This window comes from Micropterus salmoides, unplaced genomic scaffold (assembly GCF_014851395.1).
Source record: "Micropterus salmoides isolate LMB-PRFRI ecotype aquatic unplaced genomic scaffold, ASM1485139v1 Ms_hic_scaffold_15, whole genome shotgun sequence".
In the NCBI taxonomy this organism is placed as follows: domain Eukaryota; kingdom Metazoa; phylum Chordata; class Actinopteri; order Centrarchiformes; family Centrarchidae; genus Micropterus; species Micropterus salmoides.
In genome coordinates, this window is record NW_024040596.1 from 10773286 (window position 1) to 10798828 (window position 25543).

At 40.7% G+C, this 25543-nt stretch overlaps 2 protein-coding genes across 7 annotated transcripts in view; one reads left to right on the forward strand and one right to left on the reverse strand.

Moving 5' to 3' along the window:
- Nucleotides 1–18935, forward strand: part of map2 (microtubule-associated protein 2) — a 31332-nt gene extending 12397 nt beyond the window's left edge. Inside the window, exons 1-13 of one of the 6 annotated variants that reach the window (XM_038720281.1) lie at nt 681–1348; nt 1478–1720; nt 2113–2250; nt 3345–3406; nt 4600–4731; nt 4917–5058; nt 5751–5807; nt 6200–6507; nt 10455–10547; nt 13044–13136; nt 15005–15086; nt 16357–16469; nt 17104–18935. In XM_038720281.1, the coding sequence (XP_038576209.1) occupies nt 709–1348; nt 1478–1720; nt 2113–2250; nt 3345–3406; nt 4600–4731; nt 4917–5058; nt 5751–5807; nt 6200–6507; nt 10455–10547; nt 13044–13136; nt 15005–15086; nt 16357–16469; nt 17104–17325 (2325 nt within the window). In that variant the 5' untranslated portion in view covers nt 681–708 and the 3' untranslated portion in view covers nt 17326–18935. Of the gene's footprint in view, nt 1349–1477; nt 1721–2112; nt 2251–3344; nt 3407–4599; nt 4732–4916; nt 5059–5750; nt 5808–6199; nt 6508–10454; nt 10548–13043; nt 13137–15004; nt 15087–16356; nt 16470–17103 lie in introns of those variants that run through there. The other 5 variants (XM_038720282.1, XM_038720284.1, XM_038720283.1 and 2 more) reach the window with 5 other exon arrangements.
- Nucleotides 18936–19195: 260 nt separating this feature from the next.
- On the reverse strand, nt 19196–25167 carry myl1 (myosin, light chain 1, alkali; skeletal, fast). The gene is made up of 6 exons (XM_038720290.1): nt 24938–25167; nt 24108–24135; nt 21767–21910; nt 20494–20667; nt 20307–20384; nt 19196–19749 (listed from the first exon to the last, which is right to left on the reverse strand). Exons 1-6 carry the CDS (start codon nt 25061–25063, stop codon nt 19721–19723), a joined length of 579 nt encoding a protein of 192 aa, XP_038576218.1. The 5' UTR covers nt 25064–25167; the 3' UTR covers nt 19196–19720.
- Nucleotides 25168–25543: the final 376 nt, after the last annotated feature.

Below are 25543 nucleotides of genomic sequence, written 5' to 3' on the forward strand. Positions count from 1 at the left end.
GGAGTCAGAAAAAAAAAGGAGGGAAGAGCAAGAGAAGGAAGCAGCTGAGAAGAAAATGAAAGAAGAGGCAGAGAGGAAAATCAGGGAAGAGGCAGAAAAGAAAGAAACGGAAATGAAAGAGACGGAGAGAATACTGAGGGAGGAAAAAGAGGAGAGAGAGAAGAAAGATAAAGAAGACAGAGAGAAGAAAGAAAGAGAAGAGAAGGCAATGAAGGAGCAAGTGGAGAGAGAAAGGAATGAAGGAGAGGAAAAAGAAAGAATAGAGAGAGCGCTGAGAGAGAAGGAAGAAAAAGAAAAGCTAGAGAGGGAACTAAAAGAGAAGGAGGAGAAAGAGAAGCTAGAGAAGGAACTAAGAGAGAAGGAGGAGAAAGAGAAGCTAGAGAAGGAACTAAGAGAGAAGGAGGAGAAAGAGAAGCTAGAGAAGGAACTAAGAGAGAAGGAGGAGAAAGAGAAGCTAGAGAAGGAACTAAAAGAGAAGGAGGAGAAAGAGAAGCTAGAGAAGGAACTAAAAGAGAAGGAGGAGAAAGAGAAGCTAGAGAAGGAACTAAGAGAGAAGGAGGAGAAAGAAAAGCTAGAGAAGGAACTAAAGAGAAGGAGGAGAAAGAAAAGCTAGAGAAGGAACTAAAAGAGAAGGAGGAGAAAGAGAAGCTAGAGAAGGAACTAAAAGAGAAGGAGGAGAAAGAGAAGCTAGAGAAGGAACTAAGAGAGATGGAGGAGAAAGAAAAGCTAGAGAAGGAACTAAAAGAGAAGGAGGAGAAAGAGAAGCTTGAAAAGGAACTGAAAGAGAAGGAAGAGAGAGAGAAAGTGGCTGAGATGGACAAAAAGCCTGAGGAGATAGAAAGACAGCCAGAGGGGAAAGTAGCCATGCAGCCTGTGGAGAAAAAATCTGAAAAACCAGTTGGGGCTGACAAGGAGCATGAGGAAGGTGAGCAAGACATGTTAGAGAAAGCAGAGACAGGGGCAGAGGCAGCAATGGTGAAGGAGATCCCAGAGACTCGCGCTGCCATCGAATCAGTGGTGACAGTTGAGGATGATTTTATCACTGTGGTCCAGACCATCGATGAAGCAGAGGAGCCGGGGCACAGCGTTCGTTTCTCTGCTCCGCCTGAGGCTGAAGCCCTTTGTGTCGTTGCCCAGGAGGAGGAAGAGGAGGAAGAGGAGGAGTCTGTGGAGTTGGCCCAAGAAGCAGACATGGAGGCTGCCAGTCTAGAGGATGTTCCTGAGACTCCTGCCTCCCCAGAGAAGGCCGCTCAAACAGTAGAAACCGAAGGTCCGACAGAAAGCTACGACAGAGATGAAACCACAATGGACGACTCCATCCTGGACAGCTCCTGGGTTGACACACAAGGTGAGATCTCTTTCATGGTTTCTTCCTTCATATTGTTCTCTTTTTTTCCCCTTTCTTACCTCTTCTGCTTCAAGAGCACACATTTAATACTGTCTCATGGTTTTCATGTACTGTTTTGCCACACTGCAGATGATGATAAGAGTATGGCAACGGAGCAGATTGAGCCTTTGCCCAAGATGTCCACCCCAGTCAAACCATCTGCTGTGGTCCAGAACAAGCAGGCACAACAGAAAAAGGCAGAGAAACTGGAAAAACCTGTAAAACCAAAGGTTAAGGGAGGGCGGGCTAAAGGCCGAATCTCCACACCAGAACGCAAACCTGTCCGCAAAGAACCTGTCTACATCCCCAGAGAGGAAGTCAAGAAGAAAAAAGGTTGTCATGATTTGTTTCCCTTTCCTTAAACATTTTTCATAGTTGAAATAGTAGTTGTTTCTTTTTTCCTGTCCATTGAGAAAAGCCATTTAAGGCTTGACATCAAATTGTGCCTAACAGGGCCTTTCTGCTGTTCTAAAAACCCAGCGTTGTGTGATTTATTGCTTACCTATACAGCTGTTTGTGTCAAAAAATGTGCAGTTTTAATATCTCACTGACACAGTGATTTGAGTCAGCTGTTTTTAGTAGAGTTCAACAAATACAACAACTGAAAAGGGTTTCTGGGGATTTTATTATACGCAGCAGTCCATATTTTAACATGGTTCAGCATCTGTCTGTTCTTATTGTTGTGTTTGCTTTTGTCGATGGCCCTGTTTCCTCTGATAATGTAGCTGTGATAAAGACGACTGAGCTCACCAAAAAAATGGAGACTCAGACTCAATCCCCATCCAAGAGGAGTTTGATGAAACCAGCCATCCGCCAGAACCGCCCCACCCAGCACCACTCCTGTCCTAGGAGGAGACACACAGGTGACACTTTGACTTGCTTTCTGCAGGAGAGCCACCAGGATACCAGCTCCCACCACATTTTACCTGCATCGTCAGCTTCAATTTGGTTTTGTTATCCATTTCGTTTTATTGGTTAAAGTGGTTTGTCATTCTTTGTTTTGATCACAATAAAAACTGACCTGCATGTGTCATTTGGTGTCTTTTCTTTTTTGTTTTTGTGAGGATTTGTTCTTTAAGAGCAACTTAACACCAAGCTGAAAGCATTGTATCAAAGACGTCCTGTATTTGGAAGCTTGTGATTTCAGGATTCACTGAACACTTTACAAGTACACTTCTACATCACTACAGCAAGGTCAGCAAAACAAGATTTTCCGCTAGTGTTAAGTTACTCTTTAAATGCATCGTTCCTTTCTTTTACCATTTCCAGCTAATTGTTTTTGTGTGTGAGTGTTGCTGTGTCACATTAACATACTAATACTTTATGGAATTATTCCACATATTTTAAAGGTTGTCAAGTTGTTTGGTGTGAAAGACATATAAAATGTTTCTAACCCCTACGGTCTTTTTAGGAATTATATATCCACTCAAGCTTTTTTTAACCTATGGTTGCCAGGCAACTAGTAATCAATGGTTTTGTTCTATGGACTTGATACTATAAACACTCACTGTCCCAGCAGCAGTCTGTTCTTCATTTTCAGTCTGTTCTTCATTTTCCCCTGACGGACTGAATTCTGTGTCACTGATGATGAAAGCTCAGTATACTGCTGCATTGCCCCAATTAGATTATTTTCCAGGGTTGCCTTACATAATACAAAATCCCCCATTCTGTGTGATATCTTGCCAAATCTTTGCAGAACAGAGCTCTTAAGGGGGGCGGCGACTCGCTCCCACTGAATATTCGATTTGTCATATAGCTTACCATGCAAGGTTTGGGAATACAAAGTTATATTTTATGTTTCTATATTTTTGAGAACCAAATTTGCTCACAAGGATAAAAATGTGACGACAAGTGGGAGATTTAAAAGGCTCTTTCTTTCTTCCCCTCCCATGTATAAAGGTTAAAACATGTATTCAGTCTGTGTTCTAATATTCCTTTAATTCTGTCACTCTTTCAGAGACGCTACCAGACAGTCGTCAGCCTCTCAGTGTTGCCAGACAGTCTCGCGACAGAGCATCGGTGAGTATACTCCACCAGCCCAATAATGGCCGACCAAGTAGGTTTGCACTAGAGCAACTAAATAAACATCAATCAGGACAAACTGACACTGAAGAGAGAAAAACTTTCTCCTAAACAGCAAGGACACCAGAAAACTGGACTCTCCAACATTAGATCTGCTATCACTTTTTGGTGACCTTTGGTATAAAGAGAACAGAAAGGTTGGTAAACATAAGCATGTTGTGCATAGTTCAGTGATGCATAATAAAGTTAAACAGATTTCAGACATTTACCTCTCTCTACCAATACACCAGTACACACTAATGTACAAGTTGCCACATGCATCTTTAGTGCAGACACTAAAACGATAAACATTAATTAGGCAGAATAATTATCACTAGAATTAAAAGCTGTTGCTTATTTTCTCTTGCGACTTCCAGAGCAACCTAATCATCTATTTAGATAAACACATTACATACTGTTTAAGCGAGCACTGTCTCCCCACTGTATTTCTAAGCCCTAATCCCCAGTGCATTGCATTTCTGTATTAAATCACTGTTAGTTTCCCTTTTTTATGTTATGAAAAGATATTTATGTTGGTTGCTTTTGCTTTTTGTAAAATGTTTACTATTGTTGCCTTGTTTAATGGTTTTTGCTCAAACAGGCAAGCCAGATCCATTTAGTGTTTTTTTTTTTTATTGAGTGGGTGTTGAATCACCCTGTGACATTTCTCCAGCGGCTGTGGTCGTGACTCCATTTTACTCCTCCACCTTAGTAATGACAGTTATTGTGTCTAAAATAACACAGTTTCTGCATTTCTTAAATGTCATGTCATTACAGCATACTGTACGTGTATTCTGTAACTTTGAGCCCACATTATATTTCACTGCAGTGTAACATGAAATCTTGCATGAGCATGGTGTCCTTCCAGTATTCTTTTTGTTTGTTGTTTGGCATTTTGATGTCATATATTTTTAATTTGACACTGACATGTTCACAACAAATATGCATGAATCACTATTGTGATGGGCTATGATTAAATGCTATGCACACAAGATCTGATGCTAATACGTTATTCTTCATCCGGCAAAGGATACATCAGATCTTGTGCACTGATCATGCATGTTAAAGCACTGTTATTTTCACCACTCTTTTGTCACCTTTTGTCCTGCCATGCGACTCACCCACTGGGCTTCATCGTTGTACCATCTCAGTGCCATGCCCATCGTTTGCCATTAACAAAGATCCCCACCTCCATATCCAGACTGGCTGCCTCATTAGATAGACCTCGCCCATCCTCAGCAGAACCTCTAGGCTCCCCAGTATTACAGAGACCCATAGCCAAGGTAGGTGAAAGGTAGAGCGACACTGTATCTGTAGGAGTCCATAAAGAACATAACAAACATGTACGTAACTTTTATTTTGCAGTATTGCCCACCTAAACCTGTTGTTTGACCTTTCAGTAAAAATAAATCACAGCCTCACTGGCCAAAGGATCTACTTCTTGTCTCTGGTGTTTGTTTCCCAACAGGACGGTGGGTCATGGAGCCCTGACACGAGGTCCTCTCTGCCGCGGCATGCCTCCATTCTGAGTCGCCGTGGATATCACGACCAAGAGGAGAGCTCCACCTCCATCACCAGCTCCGGCTCCACGGCACCTCGCAGACCCACATGTAGGCTGCAGCTTCTCTAATCAACTAATACTTCACAAAGTATCTGTATTTATGTTGGATTTTAGATGCCCGATTTCCTTGTTAGTCTCTGTTTACTTAGCTACTGTAACTCAGTGGGTTTCTTTCATCTGTCTATCTGAGAAGCTAACAACACATTCATGGGGTATTACGTACTGTACTGTATGTGTGTATCTCCTCCTGTACTAGAAAGTAAAGTTTGAAAACCTCAACAAAAATAATATATTTTTAGCATTCAACAAGATACTATATTCCATGAGTCCTTTAGTGTATAAGTGCTATTGTGTATCAGTGTTAGTGTGTTTTAATGGGAGCTATATGTAGTCAAAATTCTGCTCGTAAAAATGCCAAATATTTTTCAGATTTTATATTTCATTCCAATTTAGCTGAATATCTGCACTAGGCCATGTACATTATCTTGCTTGGCTCATTCCATACTAATTAGACAACCATCTGTCTTTCTCTTATTCCCCACCTCTCTCCACCCCTTGTTCACCATCTCTGTGCAACTGTTATTGATGTTCTATTAACAACCTGCCTTAAGCACAGATTCTGGTGAATGCATTTGCAATTGAACATCCAAGAACCCCTGGTTTGTCCCTTTCTTCTTTCTCTCTTCCTCCTCATAATGTCCATCACTAAATCTGAAACTTTCCCTCTTTTGCCTACTGTAGCGTTTCGCCCAGAGATGAGGGCAGAGCATAGGACAGGACGAGCCCCTAGTATGACAGGTAAAGGGGATTCTTCATACTTACTATTTATTGTTGGGTTACAGTATTGGATTTCAAACATTTTGATAGGAGATTAATATCTCAGTGTCATAACTACTGTATATCTGTAAAGTTCTTGTTACGAAACATTTAATGGTCTGAAAAGTGACTTTTAAAAGCCTAAAATCTCAGCATCTGATGACGTAATCTAGCCTCTTTCATACTAATCATCAACCCTTTCAACTTTCCACCCCACATACAACAGTGTTTTAGACTTTAGACACAGATATCAGCTACATTAATTTGAAAAAAAAAAATTCTATAAATATTTTCTAGGACAATTAAAATAGTAGGACTTTATAATAGAGCACCAAATAGTTCCAAACCATCATCCCTATGTTCCTCCCCACTAGTTACAGAAACAGTGCGCTCCCGTTCAGCTCGCAGTGGCCACTCAACCCCCCGCACCCCTGGCTCCACAGCGATCACCCCAGGAACCCCTCCCAGCTACTCATCTTCCTCAAGGACCCCTGGAACCCCACGCTCCCTGAGCTTGATTTCCCAGGAGAGGAAGGTGGCTGTGGTCCGCACCCCACCCAAGTCACCTGCAACCACTCCCAAGCAGCTCCGCATCATCAACCAGCCACTGCCTGACTTCAAGAACATCAAGTCCAAGATCGGCTCTACAGAGAATATCAAGTACCAGCCTAAAGGAGGACAGGTGACGCTCTTCTCCTTCATTTCCTCCCCAAACCTTTAGCACCTGTCAAACTATTTGCTTTTTTTTTTTTTTCACCTCTGCAATGTTGCATTCCTACTTTTTACTGGTTTTATAAATAAATGGAGACAGACACCAACCTTGTCTCTATGTATAAAGAAAAGAATCAGTAGACTATATACCATTCGTATGCACTGAGGCCAAATATCCTGGTATGAATTTTACTGTAAAATGTCTAACATCTTCTGGATTTTTTTCTGCCCTGACATGTTGATTTCCCATGGCCCCTCTCTCCTACCTCTCCACACTCATTGTCTTTTTTTAGTCTCTTAGCTTTGTAGCTTTGTTTTCTCTTAGCTTACCTCTTTCCACTCTTAGTCCTTCTATCATCCTGCTGACTCACGAGTGTAAAAGAGCGACGAGTTAAAAAGGAATGGTGCCTTGTGGTAGACAAAAATGTATTTCTTGCAACCATTTCTTAAACATAGAATGTGCTGAATTGATTAAAACTTAAAAAGTAATGAAAAATATAAGAATTTTGAAAATGTTTTCTTAACTTACAATGCATTAAATTCTTGTGCAAGGGAAAGAAATACTGAGTTTCTTAAGCCTTAAAAATCTGTACAGGTTTATGGGAATGATTAGGCCGCAATGTTTTTAAAGCACACTTATTAATATAAAAGTATAAGATATATAAAAATATAAGAGAGTCAAGTGCGTAGCAGGAAATTGTGAACCAAAGCAGGACTAAACAGTGAGAAATACCAATTTAGATTTGTCAAATGGCAAGAAGAGGGCTCCAAAGAGCTGTCCATGTTGATCTGTGTCTGATGGATATACAGTATACAGAAGTAAGCAGGTGTTTAAGAACACATTATAGCCATAGGCAGGCTATATGCTATCAAGGTTCTGTTACTGTGAGGTTGGAATAGAGTCTTCTAAAATCTGCTCAAATCAGCTTTAACATCATTTAGATGAAACACCAAAAGGCATCAGTGTGCCTCAGTTCTCTGGCTGTGTCGCCATCCATTCATCAACACTACTGATCCTCAGGATAAAAACTGAGATGGAGATTTTTTTTAGAATAATTTGACCATAATTTTTTATGCAGACAAGATTGCAATTAAAAATCTATAGTCTACATGATGTCAAATATGTTGTAAATATGCTGTGTCTTAAGTGTCCCAGATTTCAATACAAACAGAAAAGTGACATGACTTGACATCTCAGTGAGTGTCAAAACTGTGAGCAGTATTTGTCCCTTCAGTTTCCCCCCAGCTCTGTGAACTGAGGACAGCGCTCCAGCCTACAGAAATCTGCATTTCAAATCATGTTTTCTGTTGCTGCACAGAATCTGCATTAGCAGGTTGTTTGGGAGTGTATCCCCTACAGTTTGACAAATATTGTGTTCCGCTTTGAGTCTGAAACACTGAGTCAGTGCTGCAGCAGGACGAATAGTGATGAAAACAGCAGTGTGTCTGTAGCCATCAGCTCTTACAGGCCTCGGCTGATGACCTGATTAGGAGTGTAAGCGTTTGGCTGACATCTTTATGACTTGCCAGGTCTCTGCGCTACTCTGTGCAGCCAGCCACAAAATAGGGAGGGATCATGCTCCGAACGCCTGCCTGTCATCTACAGGAGACATGGCCTCTGTTGGGTTTTTGTGCATGTGTGTTTATGCGTGCAATGATGCATGCTGGGTCATAATCAGTTACTAAACTGTCAAGTCTGGCAGTGTTGTTCCTAAAGTCTAGTTTGGAGTGGAGGGTAAAAAAAAGTGTCAGGCAGGTTCACAGTTCACAACTTGCATCACGAATCTTAAAAGATTTTATTCTAAACTTTTTTTAGATCTGAAAGTTGTTGCCTGTTGTTTAATGTGAGCATTTGTGAGAGGTTGCCTTGACAACATAGTGCCATGTTGGAAGGCATTTTAGCTGTGCTTTTGTGGAAATGGTTGGGCAATGTTTGAGGGGGAATTTGATTTCTTTGTTTGTGTACCCTTGCCTGAGAACTTGTCACACTTTTTATGTATTATCTGTGTTATGTATTAACACGTGGTGTCCTTCACTTTAGGCAGTTGCTACCTAATGGGTTTTTTTATCCAGAAAACCTTCAGTGTCTTTACCCACAGCCCCCACAATGCGTGTGTGTGTGTGTGTGTGTGTGTGTGTGTGTGTGTCACCCCTGGGTGGCGGTGGGTGTCCCTTATCAGACACAAAACTGTGATGGCAGCTTTCAACTAAACACAGGGGTGAGTGTCTAGACAGAGCGGTTGTCCTGATTCCCCAGCTTCTCTTTGGCCACAAGTTAAAGTAATTTGGTTTGCCAGTTAAAGTTTATTTGGATTCAGAAAGAATCTCCTAAAACAAATTCTGCAATTTGTACCTTACATGTGGATTTAACAAAAGCAACTCAGGGATGCATATGTAACAAATTTGATTTAAAAGACAATAATAGAAATACAACAAAAGTAGTATGCATAAATTATTATCCCTATTGGGCCACTGTGGTTTATACCAATATAACAGCAGAAAGTATAGCCAGAGGATAATCCTACAGACATCATTAATGTGGGACCACATATAAACAAACCATATTTATGCACACAAAATATGATGTGCCATTTTATCTCCAAAGTGAGTTAAGCTGAACTTCAAATTGATGTCGCAATGAGGTTTATACAGTCCTTTTATGTTCAGAAGCAGAATGTGTAATTTTTATTTTTCCTTTTAATCTTTCTGCTGCAGTTGACAGAAATGAGTAGTTCATTTAGAGGTTTTAACACTGTTGCCACTAGATCAGATGCGTAAGGATAGCAGGGTGATAATCCCAATATATTCCTCTCTTGACCTTTAGTAGCTCCTAGCAGCTCCATGGTCCAAGTAGTTCCAATTTCCAAGCAGCTGTAGTGAGCCCCTCCCCCCTACCCATAGCAGGCCTCTGCCCGGTCACTGACCTGTCCCATTAATTGTCCTTATAGAAGTACAAGGACCAAAATATGCCAACAGAGTCCAAACACAAGGCCTCTTGGATCTGGAAGTCAGTGCTTCGCCTCATCTCTTTTACTCTGTATCTCTCAGCGGCACACGATGTGACCTGGACCCAAGACCTGCTGGTACACCTCAGCACTGTTAATTATGGTGCCATGTGTTTTGTTGAGCCTGGACAAGAGTGCGCCACTGAAATAATTAAAAAACTTTAACATTGTTTAATTTTAATCAATGAATTCATAGATACATTTGAAAGACTATTCTTGATTAATTGCATTTGCAATTTAATGAGGCATTAATAAAGTCATATATAGAAAATAATAAAAAGAAAACATTAAATGAAATCATTTAATTTACCAAGTTGGAATTATTTGAATTTTGTAATGTTAAATTAAGTCCAACCCACAGAGTGTCAGCAGGAGCTGTTTGGTCAGCTGTTGTTGAAAGGAGTCACGCATGGGATCATGCCTGCTCTCTGGGTTAGAGGTTTTTAGGTGCTCACACATGTTTAAAGAGGTCCATCTTCAAATAAAGTGCTCATCAAATAGAAACGGTACATGTTGAGGTAAATGAAATGCATCACCACAGATAACTGAAGTCAATGATTAACTGGAGTTGTTGGATGATTGATGTTTCCAAAAACTTGGTGTATTTGTTTTTAACAGATGTAAGAATAATACCACATTTATAGAAAACCATTAGTCATTAGTGCACATGCTCATGATCTCTAACACCTACTTGCTAATGCACTGTACATACGATATATGCACACACACACATACACACACACACACACACACACACATCAAAACTCAATTAATACTCAGCAGCAGTAAAGACCAAGTAATTTATCTACATCAAACATGTTCTAAAATATTGTACATCAGTGTCCTCTATAGTCTCTTCCATCTTCCCATCCACCATATAAGAGGCCCAAACTATCTCTGTATTTCTCCATAGATTCATATTTTAAACAAGAAGCTGGACTTCAGTCACGTACTGCCAAAATGCAGCTCCAAGGAAAATCTGAAGCACTCTCCCGATGGAGGAAATGTATGTACCCTTCTGTCATGACCAAGTGTTCTCTTCCCTCTTGATCCCTAAATGGAGGAGGAGTATGAAGACCATAATTTAATTCTAGTTTGTTCCTACTGTATATTTTTATTTAAATCCAATTAAGTGACATGCAACAAGTGTATTTTGTTGTGCTGTGAAAATCTGGATAAATGGCTACTGCAGCTTGATGGTTTAGTATCATAGCACCTTAGTTTGTCCCTAACCTGCACTCCCTGTTTTCCCACTGTAGTCGGATTCTTACCCTTGAACCTCATATGTAATTCACTGTCTATCTTTTCACCCTTTCCCTATCACTTTTAAAGTTTAGCTTTACAATTGTTCTTTTAAGCGTTGTTTTACTCAAATACACACAATCTGCCAATGAAAACTGGTCTGATGTTAGCCACCTTTTTGTTGTGAGAGAGCAGTGCCATAAAACTCAAAATAACCCAACTTCTTGGCACTAAGTTGGCCTCATGGTTAGAGGGAGCCAGATGACTAAAGCCATATGCTGGCAAACGTCTGCCCTGCTCAAATATCCTTGAGCAAGTTACTTTAAATCCTGCCACCTCCATCTAACAACTGTGGCTTGACCTCCCATTGGAGGGGGCTAAATAAGAGGGAAAGATTGCCTACAGAAATTGCTGTCATCATTTTTCTTTGGTTAGTTTCCCATTGATCCTTTTAATACTGTCTAGTTTTCTGTTTGGCAGTTAGTTGTCACTGTCTCGAGTTAAATCTGTTCGAAATTATATCTTTAATTTTGCTATATGTAAATTTTTTTTTTCTCCCTGCGAAAAAGGGAATAAATGCTCGCTTTCAGCATGAAGCGTGTCCCACAATTCACAGAAATGTGAGGTTTTATGGGTCTGATGCTATACCATCTAGAAAGAGCATTTTTGCTTAAATTTTGTGACATTAAATGTGTGAATCTTTTGCTGTCATGGTTCGCTTACAGTGCCGCACTGTTGTAGTCAAAGGAAAGAAAGTCCTAAAGCATTTATATTATATTTAATCAGGAGCAGATGAATAAACATCTGCCCCCATCATAAAGAAAAGGGCAGCATTTTTTGTGAAAATTAAACATCTCAAACAATTGTCATGCATAGCTTAATTTCTAATGTAATTTTACTGACACTAACATTCAGGGGTGGTTGCTCTTATCAACTCAAACTGAGGGCAATTTTAACACTTTGTTTCATTGGTTGTGAGCACTGGCTCAGTTATCAGACAAGGGCTCACTTATCAGACATTTTGCCAATATGTTGCTCACTCAAGGGAAGGCAACAACAGCAAACAATGCACTAATTGGCAAATGAATGCATGCTTAGTTAACCACCTGCAAACTGCTGAACAAAACTCAGTTCAAAACTTCCTCTTCTAGTTTGTCATATTTCTGTCTGGTACACTACGTCATATATACCTACAAGAGGTATTATGTACTCTCATTCTTGTTCTCATGAACACTTTCATTCTTAGTTACATTCAGTAGTGTTTTGGACACTGAGTAAGCCTTTTGCATATTTTTATAATGGGTGTACAGTATTTCAAAGCATCAAGTATTGCTTTGGTCCACTCAAGTTATCCCATCATGGTCTTGTCTCTCCTCTCCTCTCCTCTCCTCTCCTCGACAACTCTTAAGTCCTTTCTCCACAAAATGTGATGAATATGTATGTTTGTCTTTTTCCTATTCGGTGTAGTTCCCATTGCTTTTACTGTGCTCCTGGTTAAAGTGTAATTTTGTTTTGTTAGTGCTTTGTACTGTGCCAACTCTGCTGTGTCTACATCTCACTCCTGCTTTCTCTCCTTGCAGCTACAGAGAGCCATTTACCATCGCAGCACACTCATATTGTGTCATCCTCGCACCCTAAACTACTGATCCCAAGTGTTTGCTGCTTTTATTTTTCATCTATTTGGATGTTGAGTATGAACGCAGGAAGTGCAAAACCATGAAGTAAATTCTGGCAACTTATTCAAGTATGTTCTCGAGGAGTTGTCTCTTTTTGCGACACAGTGATGCCAAGATTTCCTGAAGGTTTTGCATTCCTTTATGCAGTCAAAAACACATTATAATTGCAGCAATTACTCAAAGCTGATGATACTCCACACCAACTAGTTTTGGCTTCAACTTTAGCGCCATTTGTTACGGGGAATCCAGTGTTTTAAAGTATGATCTACCAGAAACTGAGACCAGGTTTGGCACATTAACCAGGCTGACTCTAATGTGTCAAAACTCACACTGGGAGACATGTAGTGAGATGAATATGTCTTGCCTTTTCATTTAAAGTCACTGTATCCATTGAATGATGTTTGTCCAGAGCAAAACAGGGGAACCACTAGGTCAAATATTTCCGTCTACAATCCAGTCAAACAAACTCAGATGTCAATGACGGAATATTTAAACAGTGGGAGGAAACTAACTGTTTAAAATGAAGTGCCATGCCAGAAAGCCCGAGCCTTTTCCCACCTCATTCCTCACCTCCGCCCCTGCAGGTTCTCATCCCTACTGTTAAGCTGGACTATAGCCATGTTCAGTCTAGGTGTGGGTCCTTGGACAGGCGGGGCTACTCGGCACGAGGTGGAAACGTGAGTCTTGTGCCGCAAGTCCATTGTCTCAGTGTTATTTCTCTGTTGTGTTGTGGGTTTTTTTCTTTGTGTATTGCATTTTCCTTTTCCACCTTGCTTCACAGTTTCCCAGTTCATTGTCAAGTCACTCGCTCATTAAGGCAGCAGTGCTGGTGCTCTTTAGTTGACTTCTCTTGATAGACACTGCATTCTCCGGTCGTGGTTTGTGTCCCGCGAGGAATTTACAATACTCAAGGCTGAATGTTTCCCCCTCCGGCACCTGATAACGTTTTGGACTCTAGCAGTGTTCTTCTGCCTGTGAGGGTACCAGCGTGCTTTTGTGCAGGCACAATTCCATTTTGCACAAAAAGTGTGCTCTCTTCGTGGCTCTTTGGGAATTTGGTGACTCACTGTGCACCACAATTGGAGGAAAGAAACATCAGGGAGGTGTTACTGGTAATCCGGCAGTGCACTGTAATTTTGCATTTTGCACTGTCCACTGCCTGCCAGATCAGAGAAGGTCAACAGTGCACTACTCCCATGTTCTGTGATTTTTCAGTCTAATTGGTGGTGGCACACTCTTAAAGGCTTAAAATCACAAAAAACAACTTTTATTCATGTTTTGTTTGTGTGTTTAACTTTTATTATACATTAGTCGGAATGTAAACTATCTAAATCTAAATGCATAGAGAAAGACTCAAGATCAACATCTCCCATCCAGCAGGTAGCATGCTGCGTGAAGCACTTCCCTCTGAAGTTGATTAACTCCTATGACAGCCATCTGAATGTGGCTGTTATAGTGTGTAAGAATCTGCAGTCTCTGGGACAACAGAGACGTGTGTCAACTTTTTTCCAAGAAGTTTAGACTAATTTTAATAAACCTGACCGGACATTTCCCTTCCTGTCAACCTGCAGTACCAAAACCAGTACTAGATATTTTTTTTATAAATCATGCAACAAAAAATCATCTTAGGAATGAAAAATATTCCAACAGTACAATGGTTAGTTTTATGTTAATGTTTTATGTGAACAATGTTCATAGACTTCATAAAGAAATGATTACTGGGGAGAATCTGCAGCCTAACGTTCAACCACGCTGACACAAACCACGTCTCATCTCTGACTTTAAACCCCATGCTGTACACCAAATCATATGTCACAAAAGACCAACCAAATCGGTGACGTGGCAAAGTGATTGCTGACCACAGGTGTGATTCATCTCCGGACGTGGTGTATCTCTTCTTGTTCATCGTGCTGTGTCTAAAGCTCTATAGCTCCGCTCTGTTTGCTGTCTCATCGGTTCACTCCTTACATATCTCTCTGTGGTTTTCTCTTCAGATCCCCCAGGGTGTGTCACATAACTGCATATCCTTATCCCCTCTTTGCCTGTGGCCTCTTTCAACTTTGCATTCCTTCTTTACTTCCTTACAACGAATCCTCACTCTTGTGGTGCATATTTGACAGGTTTTCTGAATGCGCCAATACAATTTTAGCTCAAGACACAGTTACAGCACATAGCTTGTGTTCAGTCTTGGTTTGGTTGCTTAAACAGACACCAGCATTTCCCCGCACAGCAGAACACAAGGACTGTTATTTAACAGTCACTGGTTTTCTGCTTTTGTGCTTTCTTGCTTGTGTGTTCTAATAATTACATGTAATTAGATATTACTGTGTTGGAAATGTGGAAAACTGAAGCCTTTAATTCTCAGTTGATACCCAATAATTTTCTTCCAACAGCAGTTTAGTACAGATCAGATACACTATATCCTTCTCTTTAATTCAGAAAAGGGGTCTCCTATGTGAGCATCTTTTGAGGTCAGTTGGAATTTATAACCTCATTGTTCACTGTGAGCTCTGACATTGTCTTTTCATGATGTTGCTTCTTCTAGGTGCAGATACAGAACAAGAAGATTGACTTGAGCCACGTGACCTCCAAGTGTGGCTCTCTAGACAACATCCATCATCGGCCAGGTAACAGTCAGCCTGTTTTCTTTCAGGGGAAACTGAGGTGTAACGCTGGAGGTGGCAACGGCGAAGTAAAGGTTAGAAAACAATGCTCACGAGCAGAAGGTCGTCTGTGCGACCTCTAACCTTGCAAAATGAATTCATATGCATGATGTCCAGCACTCTTTAGCACTGCTTACATGCACTTGAGGTCTATTGCGCTGTTCAGGTCAGACTGTGGTTGTACCGGCAGGGGTGCAGTCAAGGTAGCCACGGCCACCCTGATAAAAGCTCCCCAGTGGCCCCCTTTCCTCGCAAAATGCAAAAAGAAAAAAAGAAGCTACATTTGTATTTGTCTGTGAATCAGATGTCATTTTCCAGATAATGTATCCGCATACAGGTCACATGATTAGACTTGAGACAGTAGTCACTCACAAAAATGTCTCACTGTAGCTGTTTATAAACTGGCAATAAAGTGCAATTTAATGCAATTTCAGTAACAACTGTAAATTGCAGTTTATATTTCACTCCTGAAATAACACTTCAGTCAGACGAAGCTGCTGCACTGATCTGTGGAAGCTAACAATAAACCTAATTTGGATTGACAGCTCGATGGATCTGTCCACAGGCGGCCGCATGTGGGAGGTGTTGTGATTCCTGGCGGCCTCGCTGAGTTCTGTGTGTTTCAATGCTGAGTGTGTGCGACGTGGCTGAACTTTTGATGAACTGGATTGGGTCAAACCTGGGGAGGGTTATACATCCAGTTTAAATTCTTCATTCGTATCACTGACAGTAAAATAACCAAAAACAGCATTTTCACAGTCAGAGTTTATGATCTAACATCTAACGCAGCTGGCTGTAAAACTTTACAGGGGTGCATAGTAGGCCCAGAAAAAGATACAGTCCACAGCAAGATTTGATGGTTGGAACTGGCCTTTTTTAATTCATTACCATTGTATGCGAGACAGGTGTCCAGTGAACTTGCTGTAGTTGCTGCTGTTAGGTGTAAAAACCCACCCACATGGGTTTGTGGTGACTACTTCAGGTCCTGCAGCTCCATCTGCTGGTCCCTTTCATTACAGAGGGCTTGCTGAGCATGCATGCTCTTTCACTACAGCATTACACATTCACTTTACCAATGAAATCTCTTTCAACAGACCATGTACAAGCAAAATGTTCAACCACCTAGACCCTTTTTTAACCTTTAGTCAGTTGCTACCACTGTTTGTAGCTAGGGAGGTATCTCAAATCTCAATTCTCTCTGTACAGTTTTCACACTTCCTTTACTTCTCCCCAGGGGGCGGTAACGTGCGTATAGAGAGTGTGAAGTTGGACTTTAAAGACAAAGCCCAAGCCAAGGTGGGTTCCCTGGATAATGCTCACCACATTCCTGGTGGAGGCCATTTTATGGTAAGTGTCAGCTCCATACTCCCCATCCATGATTTAAAGGAGAACAAGTTTTTGAGAGATTGTCTTAATAGTCAATTTAGATATCAAGAAACACTTAATTTATTCTTTCTTTCTGTAAAGACTTTTAAGTTGCCTTTATTTGTACATTTACTGTAAAGAGAATGTAGACAGAAGAATCATCCATGTGTCTATAAACATTACTGTTATCTTAGAAGATAGATACATAGTCTAATATGCTGTAGGGTAAAACTGGTAAAGTTTTAATGAAAGAAGTAATAGAAGTACATGAAATATATATAAACTGAGTGTTTCCAACAAGCCAATCTTCCAAAAACTTGTTGTATTCCTTTGTCAGCCTGAGTGGGTAGCAGTAAAGGTATAGTATGCGACACTATCAATAATTAATGTAGAAGTTAATCCAACTAACCCCAAGTTGTGTTCTTCAAATATTCAGTTAGGCTCTGAAGTCAACTCAGGACTAAGAGCAACAGCCTGGAACAGGAGTTTTTCAGTGTGCAGTTGTTCTTAAGCCGACTCACAAAGATACATATATAAATGATTCATTCTACATGTTATGAAAACGTATCTCTTCTTCCCCAACCACGTCTCATGTCACGCCACCTGCCTCTGTTAGATTGAGAGCCACAGGCTGATGTTTCGCGACCAGGCCAAGGCACGAGTGGACCACGGAGCCGAGATCATTGTCCAGTCGCCGGGCCTGTCCAGCTCTGTGTCTCCCCAACGCCATCGGGAGAGCCAACTATCATCCTCCGGCAGTCTCAACATTACAGAGTCGCCGCAGTTAGCAACCCTGGCTGAGGATGTCACTGCAGCTCTGGCCAAGCAGGGTCTGTGAACACTGGACCACTGGATCCCTGGACATCACTCGCCCTGATTCCTTCAAACTTTTCTGCCCACTCCTGCCACCCTGAGGCCAACCTCAGCTAAACCACAGCCTCTAAACATCTCCACTTCAAGATCCATCACTCCACTATAAGTAGAGACTCGAATTAGGAGCTACTGTACTTTGGTCCTCTTTATTTCCTGTCTATTTTAAACCCAAATGTGCTATTTCTGATTCATTTAGTTGACCTTTCTCTTTTTGAATGATGTTGCATAGAATAGTTCAGTCTGAGCACTGGTCCTCGATTAAGTGGTATATACTAAGTGGGGACCAGGTATTGGCTTGCCTGCTCCTGGTGTTTTGAAGAAGCTACAGCCTTTTTTTCTACATTAAATAAGAAGTAAAGTGGCCAGCACACCATGCAGCACGTGTTGTTCCTGCTCAGTAAACGTGCATGGACGCCAAACCCCCTAACAAACCGAGCATCCTTACTGCAAGTCATTTTTGTCATCCAATATATAATATATTTAACAAATATATAGAAACATGTATAAAAATACCAGTTCTTTGCCATCTACATGTCCTGAAAACATTTTAAAAGGAAGTGACAATATGGCTATAAAATATACCTGTAAAATTGCATTACGCAAAAACTAGGTCATGTTATGACAAGCATGTATTGATTCTAATATTAAAAGAGGCTATTTTGTAATCTTAAAAAAAGGATTTTAATAAGTTATTTCCTCAGTTATTGGGTAAAGATTAAACAAGTTCATGTTTTGTAGTTATTAGTTGTTTACAGTGTAATGCTTGGTGACAGTGTCAGACAGCTGATTTGGTGTTGCTAAGGAATGCATCTCAGTCCTGTTAAAGAGCGTCATACACATATACCTACTCAGTAGTTCAACACAGACTCCTGTTTATATATCAGGATAACATTAAACACTGGAGCTCATTTCACAAGCATCCATCCAAGAAGGAAACAGCCAAAAGAATCATGTCTCTACAGCTGCAGATATTCAGCTGACATGAATGAACAGTATGGACATTCCTCCGCTAACACAATGCTGAGTTTGCACTCATCAGGACTGTCTGAAGCGCAGGAGAAGGCGCTACAGATGCGACTTGAGATTTAGCAGAAGATGCAGCTATTCTGAAATCTGTCTGTGTGTGTGCGTTTTGGTGCAGATCCCATGCTGTTTTACGATGTATGCTGCCGTATCTGGGTGTTTTGTTGCAATATGTGGGAGACGAAAGTTGGAAAAAATATTTTGAAAAATCCATTAAAAAGACAATTCATGAAAGAAAAATAAAACAGCCGAGGTAACTCGGAACCTGTTACATCTGTTAGGAAAAAGTGTTTGGGTGATCTAGTTTCTTTTTCAGACTCCATTTGTGGTATATCCTGCCTCCTGCCTAATTACTGCCCTCACCTGCGACCGTTTGTTTGCTTCTGTGTTTTTTCTGCATAACCCATCTCCGTGTGACCCCTTCCCACCTCCTGCTCCACCCTACAGCAACTGTAAATGTACTTAAAAGGTCAAGTAGATGTACGCAGTTTTTTTCTTGTTGATATGACACCAATTACAATAATTAATGACAATAAAAAGGACAAAAAGTGATACTGGAGTACTGTCTTCTATTCAGAATACAAGACATACAGTTAATAGGAATTTGGTTTGAGGAAGTTTATAGGTGATCGACTGCTAGCTGTCGCTTCATATTTGATGGACGGAGTGGTATCAATGTTTTCATCCAACTCTCAGCAAGAAAGCAAATAAGTATGTTTCACAAAATTAAATTAAACTGCTCCTTTAACGTGCATCCAGCTGAATGAATCATGCAAATTATTTCAAATAGAGTCAAAAATTTGAAAATTAAATGGGAGTTTGTGAAAAGTTTATTGTGAAATGGCAGAGGGTACAATAAGTTAAGACCTAGGGATTGGTTGGATGTGGAGTGGATTCATTTTGATGGCCAGTCCTGGTCCAAACCAGCCACTTCACTGGCAGATGGAGAGCCATCCAGACAGAAAGTGAAGGGAGGGGGATTGTCATCATTATCCCACCTTCCCTTCCATCACCGTTCCACTGAAAACCAGTGATGATTTAAAAGAAAAAAAAGCCCAATGAGACAGGGGTACTTTGGGTGAAAATGAGGAAAGAAACAGCTTGTTGGAAATAAGGACGGTTCCCGAACAGGAGGAGGAGAGGGGGGAGAAAAAAAAGCACCAGTTGGACAAAAGAAAAAAAAGTTTTGAATAAAACAAAAGAAGGGTTCAGGAAATGACATCTCATAGTCCTTTGTTCCCCCTGCTTCCTCAGGTGGTACAGGAAACAGTGAGTGGATGTCGCGACACCATGGGGTCTGCACAAATACGATGCTCACCACCGCAGTGGCAGGGTCCTTACACAGACATGATGTGCTTGACAAAGGCTGCAGATGGAGACCAGGGCACCACACAGAGAGGACAGGAGAGAGGGTAAAATGAGTGAGTGAGGAAAGGAATAAGAAAAGAATCCAATAAAGTGGGTTAAAGGGCTTGTTAGGCTTGAAAGTCACAACTATAAATAACATAGAACAGTTGGGAAATTGGCTACAACACATTAAAATGTTTTTGGGCTGGTGTATTCACTTTTTTGGAATATCTGTGGAAAGTGGGAATTTCTGTGTTAAATAAGCATTTAAAGGGGCACTCCAGCAATTTTGTAACACACTGCCATAAAAATGGAGGTCATATGGGGCAGATTACAGAAGCACGGTCAAAATCGAAGCAGCAACGATCGAGATATCCTGACTGTGGTCGAGATATGATCCTAGTAGTCCCTTATGATGGTAACACCAGGGTTACTTTTTCCCTCCAGAGCCAAAAAAGACAGAGAACTTTCCTTTTTCACAGTACTTGTCAGTAATCATTTTTTATGTTTAATAATGGTGTAAATAATGTTTACATGAGCATTTTACTAGTCATAATGTTGTAATTTCTGGCTCACCCTCATAGTTGACACAGCCGTTCTCATCCTCCTGTCCTGCCATGAGAGCATCGATCTCAGCCTCAGTCATCTTCTCTCCTGTAGGGGGAGGCAGAGGAGCATGAGTTAACAACACACACACACACACACACACACACACACACACACATACACAGAAATACACCACCAGTGCCCTGGCCTGACTCACCCAGTGTTGACAGAACAATACGCAGCTCAGCACCCATCACTGTGCCGTTGCCCTCCTTGTCGAAGACGCGCAGACCCTCAACGTAGTCCTCGAATCCGGCCTTGTTTGGGCTGTTGATGATGGTCTGGAGCATGGGCAGGAAACCCTCGAAGTCTACTCTCTTGCTGGCCATGTCTGCATGAAAGGAGACAGAGATGACATCCAGAGGTGGGCAAGCCAGGTAGGTGTGAGACAAAAGGCACCAATAATCCTTGTCATCACATTTTCTGCACCTCTAATTTAGTATATTCACCTTTCTGAAAAAGTGCAGTATTGGACTGATACATGTTGTGTTTTTTTGTTTCACATATAATCATATTGGGTATTTTGCAGACTTGCTACAATCTTGACCGTGTCGCAGTGCTGAGTGAGGTGAAGTCCTGGTTTTGTCAGTAATGACTGAGCATGGTGTTGCTATTTTGGTTTTACGCCTGCATCATCACCTGTCTGCACAGACTAGATCAATTCCCTGCTTTTTTCACAATATGATCAAGCAATATGTGTGATTAAAAACCTTGACCAAATATAAAGTACAAAGAGCAACATCAGATCCTTTCTTGAATAGAAGAAAAGCATTGTTGCCCTGACCTCTTAGGCCTGCAACTATTTACTCAACTATTTACTCTAATATACAGTTCATTTAAAGGTAAACATTTTTGTCCCTACTATATTTGCTTCATTTCTGAGACAATTTTGTGGCAGATCTGCTACATGTGTTCTCTCAATAACAATTTTCAAAGGAGAGGACAACAGCTGATTTGACTGAACATGACTGACTCCAGCCACAAAAGCAGCCACAAATAATTTCTTCCTCATAATCCATATCCGCTTTAAAGTTGCAGTGTGTGCCTCTTTTATAAATTATACCTGAAAAGCATAACACCATGCACACCGGTGATGAATGTAAACAGAGCTGTACATTACTGGTTACCACACACACTCAGACAAATCTGCCATATGAACATCTGATCTGTTTTAATCATTTTTATTTCAAAGTGCTGCTAGTAATGACTAAAATGCACACTGCAAATTATACTGATTTTTTTCACTCCCTAAAAAATCATCAGTTATATATTGTGACTAACAGGACTTGAAGTGGTATTTTGTATGTCCAGTAGTGTGCAGTAGCCTAACAGTCACTATAACAAATAGTGCAAAACATCCAAAAGTAGCTTAAAATTGCATAACATTACTATCTAATTCAATGATAGAACAAATGCTAAATATCTCTTACCATCATTGGAGGGGTTTCCCAGCAGTTTGGCCACTTCCTTGTTGGTGGGGTTCTGTCCCAGAGCGCGCATGATGTCAGCGATCTGGTTGTAAGCCACCTTGCTATCACCCACCCTGTCGAACAGACCAAAGGCCTCCCTGTAGTCTGCAGAGTGGAGGGAGAAGAGGATATCATCACCTCAATGAATCCAATCTGATCTGATTTCTGTTTGTACGTGAATAATGACTAAACTGTACTTAGTGGTATCATCATTCTTTACATTATTTTTTTATATTATATGCTAAGCTGCAGTAGTATTGTATCCATCATGGTAATTTCTTTAGAAAGTGATTGTTCCTGTAGTAAATTTTAAATGACTTACTTAGGTTTTATTTGTGTGGTGTTATAAATTATAGTGTTGAAAACAATAATTGTTATTTAAAAAAGGAAATTGTTATTTAAAAAAGGATTTTTATTAAAAATTTATTTATATTTATTCATTTTATTATATTAATGTACTGTGCTAGAGTTCATCTGCAGATCCAAATATAAGTAGTGAAGCAGCATTTTACATTTAATTGCATTAAACCTTATTTACACTTTATGTTTTTCTTATTTATGTGTCTTAAAATATTCTTATATAAATATATTACATGTAATATATAATATATATGTAATATATGATATAAATAAATATTCTAATCTAATTTTTATTTTCCTAAAAAGTCACATTATGTTGAGGTTTAATAATTAACATTGTTAAAGGTACAATGCTAAAATGTATTTTTTAATATTAAATATATATCTCTGCATTCTCTATAGCAGTGGTCCTGCTGACATAAATTAGACCATGGACCCCATTTGTCCCAGAATCGCTCATCTGATAGGATTTTGGCTTTTAGATGTTTTATTCCAGAAAGTGTATGAAATCCATGACCAAAATAGCCATGTGTTCTGTCACTATTTTACTTATGGATGGAATTATAGTGAAAATAAATGATTCCCATTTTTGCTGGGGACCCCCTGGAACCTCCTGAAGGACCCCCTATAGTGTGTGGAAAATGCTTTTTACACACACTATAGTGCAGAACTGGAGACAATGTTTTGCATTTCAAGTGTAGCTGTGGCTGTTGCAAGCCTCCAGTGGGTGGAGACAGCTCCACAAACTGACAATGGAAATTTATAACAAGGGCAAGACACCTCTGTAGGTTGTGGTACTAAAGAATGAGTGGACTGACTGCTGTTGAGTTCTGTCACCCTTCATGCTATTTCTATCTCAGCTGTCTCTTCTCTCTCTCTCTTTTCCCCTCTCTCAGCTGGTCCACTGGCCCTTTTAAAAGACCACCTTGGAATTGACAAACATAGCTGAGAATATGAGCTCCCTCCTTTTAAAGGCAGGGCCCTCTGTGGTTGAGCTGAGTAAAAGTAGGGAATGCTGACTGCAGTGTAACCAGCAGCCAGCCAGGCGACAGGTCTGGTTCAATGGTGTCCAATCCAGGGTAAAAAAGGACCCAACAGCACACCTGTTTTTCTTAATTTCACTTAACTAGTCTTCTGAACTACCTATCTGTAATCCCTGTAAAGAGCTGCTGAAATATTTGACTGCTGTGAAAACATGTAGCTTCTTGGCACATGATTTGATATCCCTGATCTAGTGACACAGAGTCTCCAACAATGGCCCAATAAACAATCTGCAGTTAATATCAGGACACAGGGATTAACTAAATCGATTTGTGACACTTCAGTAATTATATGAAGCTTTCTAGATCAGGAGTCTCCAGCTATGGTTAATATGTGATATATTAATATAAAAACAACTAATATAATTGAAAATAAAAAAACAGGTGACCATCACCTGCTGCATACATTCTTCATTTAAAAAAATATATAACTAGCAATGCATTTAGCCAAGAAACTATGATTCTGTTTAAAATACCACCACATTGTGGATGTTTTCTTTGGAGTAACATTGGAGTATGTATTTGCTTCAACCAAGCTGTTAAAAACACACTTGTTTTTATTTCATGTGACATTTTAAAGTTGACTTAAAATGTACTGGACACCTGGACACGTGGTTTCTTAGCTTCATAGCCAATATCAGATTTTACAAAATACCTGCTGTTCTGGATGGTCAAAACACAAAAATTACCCACCATACTATTTTCAGCCCAGTGACAAATCTCTACATAGTTTTGTTCTCAAAAGTATTAGTCTCTTGCATAGTGATTTAGGCTATTATATTGATGGCTATTCGGATTGCCCAGGCTGCGGGCCAAAGAGATAATTAAGAGAAAGTTATGTTGAGTTTTGTGAACTGCATGGGGTGTCACATGTTTGCAAAGGTAAAATGAGGTGTACTTACCGTCAATCTGGTCGGGGCTGAATTCGATCTAGAAGACAATACAAAGCAGCCATATTAGTATAACGCATACTAATGCAAGAGTTTTGACACAAAGTTTCATTGACAACGCAACCTCTTTTATTCAAAAGGCCAGCATTACCAGGCATAATTCCCACTTAATCTGGACTAATTAATCAGGTCTGCGCAGGGATTAAACGTGTCTCTTTGCCCATATTAGCTTCACATGGTGGCACCCGATCCGTGGAGGTCCATCTTTAGCTACATTAACATGTCCACATTTGGTGTCACCCTGCATTGCTATCAAACATCAGTCACCGTTCTGTTAGTCCAATCCAGGGAGCCAGGGGGCGTGGCCTTAGCCGTGGTGCGCTATCCATGGTTCTAGTTATTCTCCCCAGTCCTCCGTACACTTCTGAGTGTTTTCCTTCCATCCTCCTGCTGCTCTGCTAACTAACTAATAACTGTGCATCCACTCCTAGGTATTCATATAAATGTTTCAAGTCTGGTTAAGATTTGTTTGTGCTTGGACAGTTATGTGAAGGTGAAAGCGGATGTGCATTAAACCAAAGACCCCACGATGAGATTTTGACCACAGCCACCAAAACCCCAATCTTTTTCCCCCTATGATATGATGCAGGTAAAATTAGGGCGCATTTGCACTTTAAATGCATTGGCACCTATGATCAAAGTAGTCCTCGGTTAAATGTGTTAAACAGAACACATTTTCTCCTCAAGCATCCCTCTGGAAACCACTAAACTCGGTCTATTATGCCATGCAACTCAGAGAGTGAATGGACAAGTCAAATCCCAGCTCTTCCCGATCATTGTACCTTGACGGCGGACAGGTCGACAGCGGGAGCTGCTGCGGGAGCAGGTGCTGGCTCGGGTGCAGGTGCTGGTGCTGGTGCAGGTTCGGCCTTCTTGGCGGGAGCCTTAGCGTCCTTCTTGGGTGCCATTTCAGCTGATAGTAGAACTACTTTTTTCCTGAAGCACAGACAATTCCCGGTTCGGGTGACAACACAAGGAGTGTAGCACAGAGTGGAGGGGACTCGGAGCAAGAAATGACGGTCTGGGTGTATATATATGGGGCTATTTTTCCTCTTGACCCCCGTCAACGCTGTCCCCGTGTAAGGATTGGTTAGAGGATGGGAGGGGGTTGGGTGTGTTGAGGGAGTCCTCTCTAAACATGGATTGTAGGGCTGCGCGCCAGAAAGTGTTTATTTATGCCATATATCTATAATCTGAAACGAAAACATTGGAAACAGTGTGAAAGGTTATCTGGGGCCATGTGATTTCCTGTAGGCCACAAGTCTTCCACACAGCAGTTCCACCTTTACGCACAAAGTTGCGCACCATTACGCACACTGGTCTGGGAAACATTCGAGGCTATTTGAGGATAATTTAGCACTTTAAGATTTGTAGATGTTAAAAGACAA